Consider the following 16,852-nt stretch of genomic DNA (forward strand, 5'->3'; position numbering starts at 1 on the left):
AGATAGATAGATAGATAGATAGATAGATAGATAGATAGATAGATAGATAGATAGATAGATAGATAGATAGATATTTGTGCGCCATTTAAAATACACCTGATTTTAAGCTATGCTACTGATACACAATGGTGCCACAAACCAAGAGGAGGTTAAAATGTAGAATATGGAAAACATTTGACAATGTATTCCCCAGGTGTGACAGGTGAAACCAATACAAAGGTCCCAAATGGAAGAGTTATAAAATATTCTTACTTGACTAAAAGAAAAATCATGTTTTTATGGTTTTACAACACATCGTGCATCAAATAACTTTAAAAACCTGTGACCAAAAATATGAGAACAAGCTGTTCCTTGTATCCCTCAGAGCTCTCTTCTCACGCTGGTCACGCCCAAATCAGGAGGTCTACAACATACCCGGCCTGTCTCCTGAAATGATGCAGCTCATCATCGAGTTTGCGTACACCGACTCAGTTTGTGTGACGAAGGAAAATGTCCAGGAGCTTCTGATGGCGGCCGATCAGTTCAACGTGATGGGCATCATAGAAGCCTGCAGTGACTTCATTGGGGAGCAGCTGTGCTCGGAGAACTGCATCAACATCTGGCGTTTCACGAAAATCTGCATCTCCCCCAAACTGCAGCTAAAGGCCTACCGCTACATCACTGATCACTTTGAGGACGTCATTGGCTGTGATGAGTTCCTGGAGCTCTCTGTGGAGGAATTCATCGACTTCCTCGACAGAGACGACCTCAATGTGAGAGAGGAGAGCACTGTATGTGAAGCTGTGATGAGGTGGATCAGACACGAACCTGCAGAACGACTAGGACACATTGGTGATCTCTTGTGGAAGGTACAATCATTTCTGTTTTTACCTTTAGTTCAGATCCATGTCTTCAGTAGCCTAGCCACGCTATACCCATGTTTCTGACGGCACAAGGGTCTAGGGAAGCTCGACAGGGAGGGAGGCGGGCTAAAAGGTTGTCTATCAAATCCCTCTGCAGCAATTGGGTAGTTATACAACCAATCAACGCAATGAATAAGTCCCATTAGCTTCCCAACCAGCGGAGCCGCAGAGCCGCAGAGCCAACTGGTATATTAAGGATTTGCCATATCCCGTCGGCATAAGTCCAAATACGTCTTTCTTCTCAATGAAACACTTAAGTGCCGTCCTTTGTTTATCTTTCAAGTTGAATTTTAGCTTCAAATCTTTAAGGGCTGTGGCCAAAGCCGAGTCGAAAGATAACTGTTTATTGTGCACTGGTTGTTTCTGTCAGAATCGTCACGCCTCTGTCGTCACTTCGTTACGCCCGCCTTCTGACTCTACACTTCATGGTGATTGGTCCGGCCAGTTTTAGGAGAATCCAGCCTCGAGCCTTAAGGAGGGTAACTAGACCCACCCTGGCAGAGAATTAAATTCGTTGCCGTGGGTTGTCTAGCGCGGCTAGGCTATGTCTTCAGTGCATGGTTGATTGTGTTATTCTGACAGCCGTACAATCAATGACCGCATTAGTCAGGTTTAGGACCTCATCTATCATAAATGGTAGCAAATGTGCAGAAACAGAGATCAGGGAGATCGCTGGCGGGAGTCTGCTCACATGTGCGCTCACGCTTGTGTGTGTGTACACGTGTGCGCGCACGCCAATATTAAAATATATAATTTTCACCGTTTTGTACCACTTATTGAGCGTGTGAATCATTTTTAGCCCATTTTTACGTTACGGTGTTGAAATGCTTCATCTAATTATTTTATAATAATACTTTATTTATTTTAGGCCCAATATTAAGACAGACGTTGTCTCAAAGGACCAATTTTGCATCATAAGAAGTCATGCTGTTAAAAAGAGCGTCTTCATTTTTTTTTTATCTCTATGAAGTTTCATTGCGGGTCCCACTTCCCTTCGTTCTCTTTTCATTTTTAACACTCCTACACGATTGAGAACAACAACAACACATGGCCCCGCTATACGGTCGTAATTACCTCATGGCGCGCGTCACTGTCATCAGAGGTGGTTTTTCTTCTGCTTCTTTATTTTATGGCTGAAATCACTCTATATTTTGGCCGTAGTTTGTTGTAGAAAGTAAAACATGAGACGCGCCACTGCAAACTAGTGTTTGTGTGTGTGGTGACTGTGGGGTGGGGGGTAGTGTGACTGTTTACAAGATGGAGGGAGGGGGGAGTAGACACAGTGGAGTGTGTCACGAACTGAGCAGGGGGACCCGAGCAGAAAACCACACTACCAGGGCTGGCTGAATGTGTGTGGTTTATTGTAGGGGGTGAAAATGGTGGTTAGGTGGGGAAAAACCAGGGTGTAGGAGCAGGGGGTTCCAGTCAGGAGTGGGGGTCCAGGCAGGAGAGGAGGTCCAGGCAGGAGAAACTGGTGAGCGGGGGGGTTCCAGGCAGGAGTGGGGGTCCAGGCAGGAGAAACTGGTGAAGGTTCGTCGGCGGGGGGTTCCAGGCAGGAGTGGAGGTCCAGGCAGGAGTGGAGGTCCAGGCAGGAGAAACTGGTGAAGGTTTGTCGGGGAGAGCCGGAGGGGAAGGAGAATGGCGTGGGATCCCGGACAGCAGAACTGGGGGAGGCAGGAGAAAACAAGGTCAGAAGTTTGGCAGAAACTCAAACACAAAAGATGTTGAAGGCTAGAGAGAGAACCAAACTGCGTGGTTTCTTGTTCAACGCTCTGGCAGGGAGTGGAAGGCTGAGCCGGTCTTTATTGCAGAGGTGCGTCGTTAGTAAATGGTCATCAGCTGTCCGGGAGCTGTGCAGGTAGTTGATTACCTGAGTGGAGTCAGCTTGAGGAGCTAGACTCCACTCAGGCACCGAGCTGTAGGGGAGAGACAGGGCAGAGGAGCGGATGGGAGACAACCAGACAAACAGGACAGAGGAGCGGACGGGAGACAACCAGACAGAGACAGGGCAGAGGAGAGAACGGGAGACAACCAGACAGAGACAGGGCAGAGGAGAGGATGGGAGACAACCAGACAGAGACAGGGCAGAGGAGAGGATGGGAGACAACCAGACAGAGACAGGGCAGAGGAGAGGATGGGAGACAAACAGACAGGACAGAGGAGCGGAACCGTGACAGTACCCCCCCCTCAACGGGCGCCTCCCGGCGCCCCATGGACCCAACCAAACCCACCGGGGCAACCAAGGAGCAGACAGAGACACAGGGACCAGACGGAACAGAAGGGACCAAAAGGACAGGAAGGGCAGAAAACAAGGGGAACAGACAGGAGGGACGGGAGGGAGGGAAGGACAGGAGGGACGGGAGGGAGGGAAGGACAGGAGGGACGGGAGGGAGAGAAATGGGAGAGGGACTGAACTAAGACCGGACTGGACTGAACCGAGGGCAGGGCAGGACTGGACTGGACTGAACCGAGGGCAGGGCAGGACTGGACTGGACTGAACCGAGGGCAGGGCAGGACTGGACTGGACCGAACCTGAGGGCAGGGCAGGACTGAGCTGAGCGAAGCTGAGGACTGGACTGAGACTGAGCTGAGCGAAGCTGAGGACTGGACTGAGACTGAGCTGAGCGAAGCTGAGGACTGGACTGAGACTGAGCTGAGCGAAGCTGAGGACTGGACTGAGACTGAGCTGAGCGAAGCTGAGGACTGGACTGAGACTGAGCTGAGCGAAGCTGAGGACTGGACTGAGACTGAGCTGAGCGAAGCTGAGGACTGGACTGAGACTGAGCTGAGCGAAGCTGAGGACTGGACTGAGACTGAGCTGAGCGAAGCTGAGGACTGGACTGAGACTGAGCTGAGCGAAGCTGAGGACTGGACTGAGACTGAGCTGAGCGAAGCTGAGGACTGGACTGAGACTGAGCTGAGCGAAGCTGAGGACTGGACTGAGACTGAGCTGAGCGAAGCTGAGGACTGGACTGAGACTGAGCTGAGCGAAGCTGAGGACTGGACTGAGACTGAGCTGAGCGAAGCTGAGGACTGGACTGAGACTGAGACTGAGCTGAGCGAAGCTGAGGACTGGACTGAGACTGAGACTGAGCTGAGCGAAGCTGAGGACTGGACTGGACGGAGGGTCCGCTCCGGAGGACGGACCGTAGGCTGGACAGGCCGGGGATGGACAGGGCGGAGGGTCCGCTCCGGTAGGCGGAGGGTCCGTTCCGGCGGGCGGACCGTAGGTCGGACTGGCTGGGGATGAGTGGGCCGGTGAGTCCGTTCCGGTAGGCGGAGGGTCCGTTCCGGCGGGCGGACCGTAGGTCGGACTGGCTGGGGATTAGTGGGCCGGTGAGTCCGTTCCGGTAGGCGGAGGGTCCGTTCCGGCGGGCGGACCGTAGGTCGGACTGGCTGGGGATGAGTGGGCCGGTGAGTCCGTTCCGGTAGGCGGAGGGTCCGTTCCGGCGGGCGGACCGTAGGTCGGACTGGCTGGGGATGAGTGGGCCGGTGAGTCCGTTCCGGTAGGCGGAGGGTCCGTTCCGGCGGGCGGACCGTAGGTCGGACTGGCTGGGGATTAGTGGGCCGGTGAGTCCGTTCCGGTAGGCGGAGGGTCCGTTCCGGCGGGCGGACCGTAGGTCGGACTGGCTGGGGATTTGTGGGCCGGAGGGACCGCTCCGGGGGACGGCCCGAAGGCGGGACAGGCCGAGACCGGACCGGGCGGAGGGCCCGCTTCAGAGGGTGGCCTGGAGGCCGGACGGGCCAGGACTTTACAGACAGGGTGGATCGTTCAGGGGAACGGCCCGGGGGCGGTAAAGCCAGTATAGGCTGCTCCAGAGGACGGTCCTGGGGATTGACAGACAGGCGGGGCCGCTCCGGCGGACGGCCCGGGGGCCGGACAGGGCAGAGGGGCCCCTCCGGCGGGCGGCCCGGGGGCCGGACAGGGCAGAGGGGCCCCTCCGGCGGGCGGCCCGGGGGCCGGACAGGGCAGAGGGGCCCCTCCGGCGGGCGGCCCGGGGGCCGGACAGGGCAGAGGGGCCCCTCCGGGGGCGGAGCTGGGTCCGGTGGGTCCTCCGGGGGCGGAGCCGGGTCCGGTGGGTCCTCCGGGGGCGGAGCCGGGTCCGGTGGGTCCTCCGGGGGCGGAGCCGGGTCCGGTGGGTCCTCCGGGGGCGGAGCCGGGTCCGGTGGGTCCTCCGGGGGCGGAGCCGGGTCCGGTGGGTCCTCCGGGGGCGGAGCCGGGTCGAAGGCCTTAAGCCTTTCGCAGGCAGCCGAAGCCCTGGGGGCCGGAGGCGGGGCGTCGACCACCGCGGGAACTGGAGGCGGGGCGTCGACCACCGCGGGAACTGGAGGCGGGGCGTCGACCACCGCGGGAACTGGAGGCGGGGCGTCGACCACCGCGGGAACTGGAGGCGGGGCGTCGACCACCGCGGGAACTGGAGGCGGGGCGTCGACCACCGCGGGAACTGGAGGCGAGTGACTGCCATGGGGAAGTGTGACGGTGCTGTCCAGGAACTGCTGAATGTAGTCGGGTAGGTAATTAATCAGACCAGGTCGCTGAACCGCCAGTCGAAGGCCCTGGGCCACAGTCTCCTCCCTGGGATCTTTCCTCCACTCATCATGAAGATCTCGTAATGCATAAAAGTATATGCTGTTCTCCAAACAGGAGAAGAGAACTACAAGGGAGGAGCCCTGGGTCCAGGGCAGGGAGTCAGGGTCCTCAGTTGGTGGAACTGGGGTCGGGGTCCGGTTCTGGGGAGCAGAGGTCGGGGTCCGGTTCTGGGGAGCAGAGGTCGGGGTCCGGTTCTGGGGAGCAGAGGTCGGGGTCCGGTTCTGGGGAGCAGAGGTCGGGGTCCGGTTCTGGGGAGCAGAGGTCAAAAAGATGGCTCCCGTGTGGACTGGAGACGGAGGACCGGAGTGCGGTCTCGCTGAGGCAGAACCCCGGGAACCATGGTGCCTCTTGGAAGGCAGTTTTATTGCCCAACGGGTTCCCCAGAAGGGAGAGGATGTGTCATAACCTGCCATGGGAACTGTAGGATCCGGAGATGAGGTGAGGGGCAGAGCAGAAGGAATCCGGTTGCAGGGTTGGCAGCGACTGTGAGAGGAGACGGTTGGTCCAAACCCTGGTAGTGCTTTCCGGGTCCGTTTGGGGCCAGAGCGTTCTGTCACGAACTGAGCAGGGGGACCCGAGCAGAAAACCACACTACCAGGGCTGGCTGAATGTGTGTGGTTTATTGTAGGGGGTGAAAATGGTGGTTAGGTGGGGAAAAACCAGGGTGTAGGAGCAGGGGGTTCCAGTCAGGAGTGGGGGTCCAGGCAGGAGAGGAGGTCCAGGCAGGAGAAACTGGTGAGCGGGGGGTTCCAGGCAGGAGTGGGGGTCCAGGCAGGAGTGGGGGTCCAGGCAGGAGAAACTGGTGAAGGTTCGTCGGCGGGGGGTTCCAGGCAGGAGTGGAGGTCCAGGCAGGAGTGGAGGTCCAGGCAGGAGAAACTGGTGAAGGTTTGTCGGGGAGAGCCGGAGGGGAAGGAGAATGGCGTGGGATCCCGGACAGCAGAACTGGGGGAGGCAGGAGAAAACAAGGTCAGAAGTTTGGCAGAAACTCAAACACAAAAGATGTTGAAGGCTAGAGAGAGAACCAAACTGCGTGGTTTCTTGTTCAACGCTCTGGCAGGGAGTGGAAGGCTGAGCCGGTCTTTATTGCAGAGGTGCGTCGTTAGTAAATGGTCATCAGCTGTCCGGGAGCTGTGCAGGTAGTTGATTACCTGAGTGGAGTCAGCTTGAGGAGCTAGACTCCACTCAGGCACCGAGCTGTAGGGGAGAGACAGGGCAGAGGAGCGGATGGGAGACAACCAGACAAACAGGACAGAGGAGCGGACGGGAGACAACCAGACAGAGACAGGGCAGAGGAGAGAACGGGAGACAACCAGACAGAGACAGGGCAGAGGAGAGGATGGGAGACAACCAAACAGACAGGACAGAGGAGCGGAACCGTGACAGAGTGCTGCAGCGAGTGCTGTAAGGACAGTATGTGGAGCGGCCTTTATGCAGGAAAACTAAAGTTTGCGTGTAAAAAAGTAACAATTATTTTAATTTAACTTGACCTTCTGGGGGGGCGGGGGGTGCCGTTGGGGGGGCGGGGCGCCCCCCTAATATAATGGTAGGGGAAACACTGTGTAACAATTTGGTTTCCGCGCGATAACTCGATAAAATATTCATGTAGCCTCACCATATTTGGTACACAGGTGTAACATAATAAGACACAGGTCAAGTTCACATTTGGTGACCGTGACCTCATTTTCAAAGTCACAGGAGTCATCTTTGTCGCCGGGCGGTCCAAGTTTGGTAAAACTTCGTGTTGATAGTTGATTTTGGTCATTTTTATGGATTTATTTGCAACGAGAAAGGGATATAATGTTGCCAGCCTTACCCTAAAGAGTTTTCAATATTTCTGGAAGATTTTGTTTGGCAGAATTGATGCTTAAATTCAAGACATATAGGGCTTAAGAGATTTAGAAAATGTGACAAAAAAATAAAAAAAACAAACAAAAAAAACAGCAAATCAGTAAAGTGGTCTGGATATTTGACAGTAAGTGCTGCAGTCCATTGGGCTCCATTCATGGATTTTCATCTGTTTCCTCCATATAGGTCCGTCTGGCTCTGATGAGTGAAGACTACATCACTAACAATTTGCAGTCCAATGAGCTGCTGGAGAACAACAGAAAGTGCCAGACCTTGATCAATGCTGCCAAAAACATCGTAAACCACCTGGTCACGTACGGGCCGTCCCCTTGTGGCCTCTTCAACCGCCTCGCTCGTCCCCGTCTGCCTAACGCCATCTTACTGGCCACTGGCGGCTTTAGCAGCGGTGATCCGACCAACTGCATCAAGGCGTACGACTTCAAGGCCAACGACTGGATAGACATCACAAACCACCTGGAAGATCCTCTATCCTACCACGGTGCCGTCTTTCTCGACGGGTATGTCTATTGCATTGGAGGCTTCGAGAGGATGGAGTACATCAACACCGTGCGCAGGTTCGACCTGAAGACACGGACCTGGCAAGAGGTGGGGCCCATGCACTGTCGCCGCTGCTACATGAGCGTGGCGGTGTTGAATGGGTGCATCTATGCCATGGGAGGGTACGATGGAAACACACGACTAAACTCTGCAGAGTGCTACTACCCTGACACCAACAAGTGGACAGAAATTGCACCCATGTTTGAGCAGAGGAGCCACGCCAGCGGCACAACGCTTGATGAAAAGGTGGGTGAGAATGTTTTCCTTAACCTTAGAGACCTTGTAAGGCTGTGATGCTTACTTTTAGAAAGTAGTCAAGATGTGCGAGTGAAGTTTTTCACCTTTTAAAAAGAGACCAGTCTGACTCAACGGATGTGGACCACCTGCTATTGGCTGCTAATTGTAGGCAGCTTTGTTCTGTCCTCCCACCATCTGTGCTTTACTACTACTTTCTTATGGAAAACCACAACAAACCATTGGTCAACCACACTGAAAATTATAAGTCTTAGATTGTGCAACAGGAAATCCTGCTAGTTCATTTTCTTTTAACCCTCCTGTCGTCCTGCGGGTCAAATTTACCCATTTAAAGTTTGAAAATGTGGGGGGAAAAAAACCCAAAAACATATTTTCACAGTGAAAGCTTCAACATTTTTGGGAAATTTTTTAACATCTTTTGGTGCAAACAAAGAAAAGCTAAAAAAATGTTTCTTTAAGAACATGGGGGGAAAAAAACCAACCAAAATCCAGCAAATTTTGCTGGATTTTAGTTTTTTTCCCCCGAATGTTCCTAAAGAAAATATTAGAACTTTTACTGATATATATGTAATCACTTTAAATATTTTTAGGGATTTTTTTGAAGATTTTCATGTATTTTTTGGAAATATTTACATTTTTAAAACATTTTTATTTCTTGCCAAACAAAACTTTGAAAGGAAACTTTTAAGGACTTTTTGGAATTTTCTTCCTGAAGGTTTTGCAATTTTTTGAAATTTTGGGATTTTTCTTTACTGAATTTTTGGATTCTTTTTAGACAAGAAAACAGTATTTTTTGGTACCTGTAAATGAACACAACAGGAGGGTTAATGACATTGCATGCAGAAGTTTCACCATGACAATCGTACTATTTTAAGCAAACATCAAGCTGCATCCTTCACTTAGCTCCACCCAAAGAAACTGTGATTAGTTGAAAGAAAAACAAACAAACAAGAGCATTTTTCGTTCCTGTATAGCCGACTAACACTGAAGTGGGGTCAGACCATTCTGCACTACAGAATGATCTGGCTTAGTGAGACTAGTAAGCAGGTAGCGTCCACATCCCTTTATCAATTTGTGTCAGAATTTATGTTGTTCATTCTTGTGAAGATGGTATATAGGCTTGTGCAGACCAAGAAAAATCACTAAACGCCCCTCCTTTTACCTTCAGATTTACATTTGTGGAGGATACAATGGGAACGAGTGCCTGGAGATGGCAGAGTATTACATCCCAGAGGTCAACCAATGGACAAGGATCGCTCCCATGACCATCCAGCGTGGCGGAGTCGGCGTCATTGCGTATGCAGGTCATGTCTTTGCAGTAAGTATATGAGTCACTGGAGACACTGGTGAACATATAAATCACATCTATAATGTGTGAAAGTGTTGATCAGCAGGGATTTTAAACTCTTAACACTGATAGTGTTTGCCAACACTAAGCTTGCATAAAAAAACCTCATTAAATCCTGGCTACAACCTCAGGATAACAATTCTTATGCATTTCATTTATTAGTGTAATTGATTTGGGCTGATTCTGATATATCTAGTGGTCTTCTACTTTATTTTAACTCAAAGACATGTGCTGGGAAACCGATTCTTTACATTTAACCCTCCTGTTGTCTTCATTTACGGGCGCCAAAAAATATTTATGTGAATGTTCTTAAAAAACATTTTCAACATTTCTTTTTTCCACCAAAAAATGTTCAAAGATTTCCCAAAAATGTTAAAAATGTGGACATCAGAAGTTTCACTGTGAAAATATGTTTTTCTCCACATTTTCAAACTTAGAATGGATCAATTTTGACCCACATGACGACACGAGAGTTAAACATCCCTTTACTTGTCCTCCCACAGGTTGGAGGCTCCGATGGCAGCAACCATCATCGTACCACAGAGGCCTACAACCCGCTGACCAACACCTGGACCGAAGTGTCCTCAATGATCAACCCACGCAGCAACTTTGGCATCGAGGTCCTTGACAGGCGCATCTTTGCCGTTGGGGGCTTCACTGGCTTCACCAACACTTGCAAGGTCGAGTACTATGACATCACGACCAACGAGTGGACTGAGGCCCATGACATGAACATCTCCCGCACCGGCCTGAGCTGCTGCGTGATTTACGGACTCCCCAACATGGCTGAATACGCCGTCCCACGTGACCTGCCGCTTGCACTGGTGGAGGAAATGGAGTGGGAGTCTTCTGGCTCCAATTAAATCTCATGCTGCTTTTAGCACAGTCTTGCCACGTACCATCTTCCAATACTGGCAAGATTGTGACATAAAGAAATTAAAAATATCTTGCATTTAACTGCTGTTGAACTAAACATTTTTACAGATATTTCCAGAACTTTTCATTTAAACTTTCAAATTTTATCTTGTGTGAGTGGCGTCCAACCTACAAACATATGCTACCATATGCAACCTTTGTGTTGTGCTTTAAAGTTTGAAAATGTGGAAAAAAGATATACTGTCAGAGTGAAACGTCTGATGTCCACATTTTCAACATTTTTGGGAAAACTTTGAACATTTTTTGGTGGAAAAAAAGAAACGTTAAAAATGTTTCTTAAGAACATTCACAAAAAAATAAAAAATAAAACATCAACCAAAATCCAATGAAATTCACTGGATTTTGGTTGATTTTTTTGGTGAATAATGTTAAAGAAAATATTAGAAGTTTTACTGATATATATGTAATCATTTTAGATAATTTTTAGGATTTTTTGGAAGATTTTTACTGATTTTTTTGAAAATATTTACAAGAATTTTTTTTGCCACATTTGGAGTTTTTTTTTAAATATAACTTTAAAGGAAAATTTTTAAGGAATTATTGGAATTTTCTTCATAAATATTTTGCAAATTTTCAGAAATTTGGGGATTTTTTCTTTCCAGAATTTTTTTTATTTTTTCAGACAAGAAAACAATATTTTCGATGCCCATAAATGAGGACAACCGGAGGGTTGAAAGATTAAAAATTGAACAAGGAACGTCGGCTATTCCTGCTCTCAAAGACAAACTGTGTCATTAATCTGATGGTCAGTTGAGATCATTACAGTTTTCTCATCATACCACACACATGGGAACTTTTCCTTTTTTGTTCCCTCTTGCTGGCTGACAGACAAAACAAGACTGGAGTAAAGGAAGAAAAAGAGACACTAGCAAGACAGAGAGAATGATGGCAACATGTTCAAGGGGGAAAAAAATGGCAGCCAGAGATTCAGTCTCAGCATATGTTAGTGCTGTTACATGACTTTCTGGCTGATGTTAAAGGGGAACTTCGTTTTTTTTCAACCTGGGGTCTGTTTTCATATGTCATTTCATACAAGTGAGTGATGGAGAAATGAATTTTCGACATAGCTCCAGTATTTAGCCAGGCAGGCAGCTTAGCAGCTCAGCTAGTGAAAAGTATCGGGCAACTGGCCCCCCCCCCTCGTCAAAGTCCGCCCTAACGTGCTTTTTTCCCCACACTGACCGGCTCGGATAGTCTCAACGAGTGTCCCACAACAAACTAAAGATGAGAAGTGAACGAAAACCTCCACATTACCTGGCGATTGCTATTTGTTGTGGTCTGTATCCAAAGCTCAGGACGCTGGGAAGCAAATCTCATTCCGAAATCGCGCGATAGCTCGCTCCAAAACGTGTGATTTCGGAACAAGATTTGCTTCCTAGCGTCCTGAGCTTTGGATACAGATGACAACAAATAGCGATCGCCAGGTAATGTGGAGGTTTTCGTTCACTTCTCATCTCCAGTATGTTGTGGGACACTCGAGACTATCTGAGCCGGTCAGTGTGGGAAAAAAAGCACGTTAGGGCGGACTTTGATGCGGGGGGGCCAGTTGCCCGATACTTTTCGCTAGCTGAGCTGCTAGCTGAGCTGCTAAGCTGCCTGCCTGGCTAAATACTGGAGCTATGTCGAAAATTCATTTCTGCATCACTCACTTGTATGAAATGACATATGAAAACAGTGTTTGATTGATGCCTTCAACTAATAGTAGACTTTTTCTGGAAATCAGTTTTCTGAAATGAGCTCTTAGTAAATCTGTCCACAATCAAACCGAGAATATAGAAAGAGGAAATGTTTGAAGAAACAACTTGGATGTTTCCATTTCAGACAAGAAAATGCTTTAAGACCTGGATCTGTTTTTGCTGTTTTTAATGTAGCCGCAAGGGGACACAAGCCAGTGTCCTATTGTGCCGGTCCCAAGCCCGGATAAATACAGAGGGTTGTGTCAGGAAGGCCATCCGACGTAAAACTTTGGCCAAATCAAACATGCCAATCAAATGTATGACTTCCGTACCGGATCGGTCGAGGCCCGGGTTAACAACGACCGCCATCGGTGCCGTCGACCTACAGGGTGCCGGTGGAAAATGGACTACTGTTGGTCGAAGAAGGAGGGGAGGAAGGTGTGCTCGTAGGAAGAGAGAGAAGAGGAACACCAAGAGTCTAGGACTAAGTGTAGGGACTTTGAATGTTGGAACTATGACAGGAAAAGGTAGAGAGCTGTTTGACATGATGCAGAGGAGGAAGGTGGACATACTGTGTGTCCAGGAGACCAGGTGGAAAGGTAGTGAAGCTCGAAGTTTAGGAGCAGGGTTCAAGTTGTTCTATCATGGTGTAGATAGGAAGAGAAATGGAGTAGGAGTTATCTTGAAGGAGGAGTTTGTTAAGAATGTCCTGGAGGTAAAAAGAGTGTCAGATCGAGTGATGAGCCTGAAGCTAGAAATCGAAGGTGTGATGTTCAATGTTGTTAGTGGGTATGCTCCACAGGTAGGATGTGAGCAGGAGGAGAAGGAGAAATTCTGGTTGGACCTTGATGAAGTGATGCAGAGCATCCCTAGAAGTGAGAGAGTTGTCATTGGTGCAGACTTCAATGAACATGTTGGTGCAGGAAACAGAGATAATGAGGAGGTCATGGACAGGTTTGGTATCCAGGAGAGGAATGCAGAAGGACAGATGGTGGTTGACTTTGCAAAAAGGATGGAAATGGCTGTAGTAAATATTTTCTTCCAGAAGAGGCAGGAACATAGGGTGACCTATAAGAGTGGAGATAGGAGCACACAGGTAGACTACATCTTGTGTAGACGGTGTAATCTGAAGGTGATCAGTGACTGCAAAGTAGTGGTAGGTGAGAGTGTAGCCAGACAGCATAGGATGGTGGTGTGTAGGATGACCCTGGTGGTGAAGAGATGAGGAGGGCAAAGGCAGAGCAGAGGACCAAATGGTGGAAGCTGAAAAAGGAAGGGTGTTGCATGACTTTCAGGAAAAGAGTTGAGACAGGCTTTGGATGTTCAGGAGGTGCTTCCAGATGATTGGACAACTACAGCAAATGTGATCAGGGAGATCAGGTCGGAGAGCACTTGGTGTGTCACCTGGAAGGAAAGGAGATAAGGAGACTTGGTGGTGGAATGAGGAGGTACAGGAGTGGATCCAGAGAAAGAGGTTAGCTAAGAAGAAGTGGGACACTGAGAGGACTGAAGAGACTAGACAGGAGTACAGGGAGATGCAGCGTAAGGTGAAATTAGAGGTGGCAAAGGCCAAACAAGGGGCTTACGATGACTTGTATGCTAGGTTTGACAGTAAGGAGGGAGAGAGTGACCTGTATAGGTTGGCAAGGCAGAGAGACAGAGATGGGAAGGACGTGCAGCAGGTTAGGGTGATAAAGGATAAAGATGGAAGTGTGTTGACAGGTGCCAATAGTGTGATGGAAGATGGAAAGAATACTTTGAAGAGTTGATGAATGAGGAAAATGAGAGAGAACGAAGAGTAGAAGAGGTGACTGTTGTGGACCAGGAAGTAGCAAAGATTAGTAAGGATGAAGTGAGGAGGGCATTGAAGAGGATGAAGAGTGGAAAGGCACTTGGTCCTGATGATATACCTGTGGAGGTATGGAAGTGTCTCGGAGAGGTAGCAGTAGAGTTTCTGACTGGGCTGTTCAACAGGATCTTAGATAGTGAGAAGATGCCCGAGGAATGGAGGAGAAGTGTGCTGGTGCCCATCTTTAAGAACAAGGGAGATGTGCAGAGTTGTGGCAACTACAGAGGAATAAAGCTGATGAGCCACACGATGAAGCTATGGGAAAGAGTAGCTGAAGCTGGACTAAGGGCAGAGGTGAACATCTGTGAGCAGCAGTATGGTTTCATGCCAAGAAAGAGTGCAACAGATGCAATATTTGCTTTGAGGATGTTGTTAGAGAAGTACAGAGAAGGTCAGAAGGAGCTGCATTGTGTCTTTGTAGATCTGGAGAAAGCTTATGACAGGGTGCCCAGAGAGGAACTGTGGTTTTGTATGAGGAAGTCTGGAGTGGCAGAGAAGTATGTTCGAGTGATGCAGGACATGTATGAGGACTGTAAGACAGTGGTGAGGTGTGCTGTAGGAGTAACAGAGGAGTTCAAGGTGGAGGTGGGACTACATCAGGGATCAGCTCTGAGCCCCTTCTTGTTTGCTGTGTTGATGGACAGGATGACAGACGAGGTTAGACAGGAGTCTCCATGGACTATGATGTTTGCAGATGACATTGTGATCTGTAGTGAGAGCAGGGAACAGATGGAGGAGAAGCTAGAGGCATGGAGGTTTGCCCTGGAAAGGAGAGGAATGAAGGTTAGCTGCAGCAAGACGGAGTATCTGTGTGTGAATGAGAGGGACCCAAGTGGAAGAGTGAGGTTACAGGGAGAAGAGATCAAGAAGGTGGAGGACTTGGGGTCAACAGTACAGAGCAATGGAGAGTGTGGAAAAGAGGTGAAGAAGCGTGTACAGGCAGGCTGGAACGGCTGGAGAAAAGTGTCAGGTGTGATGTGTGATAGAAGAGTTTCAGCTAAAATGAAAGGAAAGGTTTACAAAACTGTGGTGAGACCAGCCATGTTGTTTGGTCTGGAGACTGTGTCCCTGAGGAAAAGACAGGCGGCAGAGCTGGAGGTAGCAGAACTGAAGAAGCTGAGGTTCTCTTTGGGAGTGACCAGGATGGATAGGATCAGGAATGAGTACATCAGAGGGACAGCACATGTTAGAGGCTTTGGAGATAAAGTCAGAGAGGCCAGACTGAGATGGTTCAGACATGTCCAGAGGAGAGAGAGTGAATATATTGGTAGAAGGATGCTGAGTTTCCCACTGCCAGGCAGGAGGCCTAGAGGAAAACCAAAGATGAGGTTTATGGATGTGGTTAAAGAGGACATGAAGGTAGTTGGTGTGAGAGAAGAGGATGCAGCAGACAGGGTTAGATGGAGGCAATTGATTCGCTGTGGCGACCCCTGAAGGGAAAAGCCGAAAGGAAAAGAAGAAGATCTGTTTTTGCTCTTTTTGATCATTTTATTGTCTCTACTGTTTAATTTGATCTTCTAAAGTCTAACTGGTGTCTTTTCAAATGTTGTTTTTCATTTGATTCTTCTTAAATGTTCAGTTTTGCTCTTTTCTCACCTTTTATTCTTTTCTAATGTCTGATATGATTTTGAAATGTTTTGTCTTTTTAATATTTAATTGTTGTTTTTTCAAATGTTTTATCAGTTTATTTGAAAAAATTTCCTTTTCTTGCCCAATATTTAATTTTTAAATGAAATCTTTAAGGTTTTTCTTTTTAAATTTTTTCCACCTTTTAATGTTGAATTTTCTTTTTAAATACTTCATTTTATTTTCAGTTTAATTCCTATTTAAAGTTTTATTGTCTTTAAGCTTTAATTTTCTAATTAGATATTTCATTTAATTAAATGTTTTGTCTTTTTAAAAGTTTAAAAATCTAATTGAATGGTTTGTATTTTTTTCATTTTTAATATTCTTGTTTGACTGTATTTTTAAAAATGTTTAATCATCTAAAATATTTCATCTTTAATGTTTAATATTGTCTAAAAACATTTTGTTTCATTTCATAATTGCATGTTTCATATCTTCTGTTTACCCCGCGACCCTAGTGAGGATAAAGTGGTGTATAGAGAATGGATGGATATCTTCTGTTTAATTATCCAATTAAATATTTTGTCTGTTTAATATAATTTAATTGTATTAAATGTTTAATTTTCTTTTAAGAAGTTTTTTTGTATTAAATGTTTTTTTCCTTTGATTTAATTGCTTTTTTAAAATGTAGTTTATTTCATTATTTTTTTTTCTGTCCAGATTTTAACCCCAACCTTAAAAACGAAACCCCTTAAATCACAAAAATACTTCTGTTGTCACAATCATGAGTTAGTCAATTAATCAATTCAGCTTTATTCGTTTAGCACCTTTCACAGAGATGACAAAACTATACAAGCAACGAGAAAAAACTATGCTAAAACTGGGATTAAAACTCAAAAACCAGACTTAAAAAGAAGATTTAACATGGTAATAAAATATGTTGTGTCCAGGGGATGGAGGGAGTTTATTTAAGCCTTCTTGGGCTCACACGGTAAATCATTTAAAATAGAAACTTGATATTCAGTCTAAGGAAACTGGGAACTGCAGAGTGACAGAAGAACCAACAATATCTCCCGTTTTCTCCTTTAATGAGTCGACTCTTCTTGTGCTTTCAGACCAAAGAACTACAGACTCTTCACAACCTGCTCAAACTCTTGGTTCAGGACCTCACTACACGGATCAAGAAGGTTTCCTTTTCCTCATTTCTACTCTGAAGCTCACCTTCTCCTGCTCAAACTGCTGACAAATGTTTCTGCTGCTCTAAAGTCTGGTCTCCAGAACTTCCTAAAAACTCTCAAAGTCTCTTCTGCTGCAGGTTGCTTTGTA

The 16,852-nt window shown here is 47.7% G+C and overlaps 1 protein-coding gene across 1 annotated transcript; it reads left to right on the forward strand.

Moving 5' to 3' along the window:
• The first annotated feature begins 364 nt into the window (after positions 1 to 364).
• Positions 365 to 10,362, forward strand: LOC110946480 (kelch-like protein 10). Its single transcript, XM_051959727.1, has 4 exons — positions 365 to 848; positions 7,525 to 8,142; positions 9,320 to 9,469; positions 10,003 to 10,362. The coding sequence occupies exons 1-4, from the start codon at positions 432 to 434 to the stop codon at positions 10,360 to 10,362; spliced, it is 1,545 nt and encodes a 514-aa protein (XP_051815687.1). The 5' UTR covers positions 365 to 431.
• Positions 10,363 to 16,852: the final 6,490 nt, after the last annotated feature.

This window comes from Acanthochromis polyacanthus, chromosome 15, assembly GCF_021347895.1.
Source record: "Acanthochromis polyacanthus isolate Apoly-LR-REF ecotype Palm Island chromosome 15, KAUST_Apoly_ChrSc, whole genome shotgun sequence".
Classification (NCBI taxonomy): domain Eukaryota; kingdom Metazoa; phylum Chordata; class Actinopteri; family Pomacentridae; genus Acanthochromis; species Acanthochromis polyacanthus.

Excerpts from the sequence above, each read along its gene's own strand:
- LOC110946480 (XM_051959727.1), top strand. The coding sequence starts at position 432 with ATGATGCAGCTCATCATCGAGTTTGCGTACACCGACTCAGTTTGTGTG. Across the intron at positions 8,143-9,319 it reads GCACAACGCTTGATGAAAAG|ATTTACATTTGTGGAGGATA; the intron begins GTGGGTGAGAAT and ends TTTTACCTTCAG. Across the intron at positions 9,470-10,002 it reads ATGCAGGTCATGTCTTTGCA|GTTGGAGGCTCCGATGGCAG; the intron begins GTAAGTATATGA and ends GTCCTCCCACAG.